Genomic DNA, 2,650 nt, shown 5'->3' with positions numbered 1-2,650 from the left:
AGGACGATGACATACTAAGGATGTGATTGTTACGTTTAGGTTCGTTCTAAAGGTGGACCGCTCACACCCAGTAAATGGAAAATGTGGGAAGAAAAGCTACGGGAGGAGTCCTTTCATTGGGTGTGGGCAAGCTCTGACTCGAGGCAGATGAAAACACTGCCAACCTGAGACCACTCAGTGCAGCCCCTGGCCTCCTCCCTCCACACCCTGCCCCTCGGCCACCTACTTGGCTTGCCGTCCGGTCCGGCCAACCTCTGCATGCTGCCTCGCATCACAGGACTCCGGCATCATGGGCTGGATGGGCTGGCTCAGCAACAGCCTTCGAGCAGAGGGAGATATCAGTGGGAGGCTTTGATGAGCACCCAACCTGTGGACGGCTGGCCCATGGCATCCTTGACGGCAGCTGGGCCCTATGCACTGTCTCCAATCCTCACCTGCTCTGTTTCCAGAGGCCCATGGATACAGAGGGCCATTTCCACTGGTCATCACAACCCTGCCCCCCTCTCTTCATTAGCAGAGCTCAGAAGCTTTAGAATCTGCCTGAACTCTGTCTTCATCTACAGCAAAACGAAGAACAAACAGGAACAGAGGAAAATGCTATCTCTGTCTTAAATAAGAACGGTCTCTGTACCTGAGCTGCCGGTCATGGCTGAAGTCTGGGCCAGGCTGGCACTGGCTGGCATCCTGGGTGGTGGACACAGGCGTGGTCAGGCTCATGGTTGGGAGCACTGCTGAGGTGCTGCTGAATGGGGACGTCAGCTGGCTGCTTCCCTGCATCAGCTGTGAGCTTCTCATTGGCTTCAGACCCTGGAGCAACATTTTAGGAAGAAAGGTGAAATTTGGAGTCCACTTATGGGGCATCTCTTTCGGAACTCTCCAGAACCTCTTTTTTTTTTTTTTTTTAAATCCTCTTTGGCCTTTCCCCTAACGTAGGACCCACTGACGACTGAATTATTTTGGTCTTGTGACTGTCTCCTTCAGATTGTGAGCACCTCAAAGATTCTCTGACTCCCTGGGGCGAGGCCAGCGTCAGACTCCCAGCAGGCAAACCCTAAAGGAGTGCAAAATGGAAGGACTTTCTGCTTCATAAATTCTACCCTAGACTTGGGGACCTCTGCTGTTTCTCCTACTCACCAGACCTGCTCCTGCCTCAGCGCCTTCGTAGCTGCTTATCTCTTGCTCCTGAAACTGAGGAGGCTCATTCTCTCATCCCTCGTGGCTGCTGCTCAAACATCTACTTGGGGAAGCCTTCTTTCCAATGGGGGATGCCACCCAAGACAAACTCAACTCAACCCCTACCTTCACCAGAGTCCCTGCACTGCCAGCTGTAGTCATGTGTCACTTAAAAAGAGCGTACGGGCCTTCCCAGGTGACGCAGTGGGTTAAAGCACGGCACTAAGAAGCTTAAGCCACTTCTGCATGAGTTCGATCCCCGCCTGCCCCGGAAGAGATCCACATGTCTCGGCAGACCTCTCCTGCCTGCCCGCTGCTCCCCTCAGTAGTGTGCTTCGTCGATCTGCTTGTTCTGCTCCCCGCTCTGTCTCTGGTGAATCCTCTCACCCACCGCATCTCTGGCCTGTACCCCAGTTCTGTATGAATAAATAAATAAATCTTTAAAAAAAAATGAGTGTACGATCTGAGCAATGATTTCACCACTGTGTGGACATCATAAAGTATCTTCACAAATCTAGATGAGACCTACTGGGAAGACCGTCTTGGGGTGCACCATTGACCATGGTGCTGGAAAGCCATGTGTGATTATATGTGATTTTCACTTGCTTATGTCTCTCCTACAAGAACAAGATGTTCTTTTTCTTGTCTTTTTTGTTCACTGTTGTTCCTCATTGCTTAGGACTTGGTGTCCAGCTCACAGTGGTGGCTCAATAAGTTTTTGTTGCATGAAATAATGAACGAATGAGGGAATCGGTTTGGATTTACTTTAGTTTTCCACTCCATTTCACTGACTGTCCACTCATAGGATGCTGTCAGTGTTTTATTTCTCGGAGCTTTTACAAAGTCTTTCAGTATCAGATATAAATTCTTCCTTGTTTTTTTTTTTTCTTTCCAAAATTTTCTTGGCTACTGTCATCTTTAATATTTTGTTGACTTTTAGAAATAAACAAAAATATTGCATTATAAAACAAATCATGGGAGAAGATGCATTTTAAAACAAATCTCTTGGGAGAAGAATGGACAAAATTCTTATATGTATTTATTCACATTTTTTGGGGGGAGCATTATTGGTTTATGTCCCTAGAGGCCCCCAATGGACTAGAAGCTCTAGTCTGGAGCTTGGAGGTCAAGGGTTACTCTTCTGTGCTCCATTGGGGGCTGGTGAATAACAGAGTTAGTTACTTTGTTCATGTGAGCAAATCTAAGAGGCTTAGGGAAAGCCTGCACCCTGCCTTCTATTCTTATCTTCTAGAAGAAGGATTTCAGCAGTCCTAATTTCATTCAGTTTACATGTCCTTTATTACTGATGACTGTCAGATCACAAGGTCACCAGTGGCCTCCAGTAAGTGGTAGTGACTGCGAGGGGAGGGCGGGCATGACAGGGAATCCGGGAGACCAGGAGGAGCACTGTGGCTGGGAGGAAGGAACAGTGAAGAGAGTGGACGGCCTGTGTTCTCATAGCTGGCGCTGAGGGCCC

The 2,650-nt window shown here is 48.6% G+C and overlaps 1 protein-coding gene across 1 annotated transcript in view; it reads right to left on the bottom strand.

The window, feature by feature from the left end:
* The window catches only part of NPAS2 (neuronal PAS domain protein 2), a 69,969-nt gene that overhangs the window by 6,397 nt on the left and 60,922 nt on the right, over positions 1-2,650 (bottom strand). Inside the window, exons 16-17 of the mRNA XM_012727310.1 lie at positions 632-807; positions 227-319 (exon numbers count right to left, since the gene is read on the bottom strand). Of these exons, the coding sequence (XP_012582764.1) occupies positions 227-319; positions 632-807 (269 nt within the window). The remainder of the gene's footprint in view (positions 1-226; positions 320-631; positions 808-2,650) is intronic.

The sequence above is a fragment of the Condylura cristata genome, unplaced genomic scaffold (assembly GCF_000260355.1).
Source record: "Condylura cristata isolate star-nosed mole 26May11 unplaced genomic scaffold, ConCri1.0 scaffold00020, whole genome shotgun sequence".
In the NCBI taxonomy this organism is placed as follows: domain Eukaryota; kingdom Metazoa; phylum Chordata; class Mammalia; order Eulipotyphla; family Talpidae; genus Condylura; species Condylura cristata.
The sequence above is the reverse complement of the archived record's forward strand: the minus strand, read 5'-3'. Positions and strand labels throughout refer to the sequence as shown.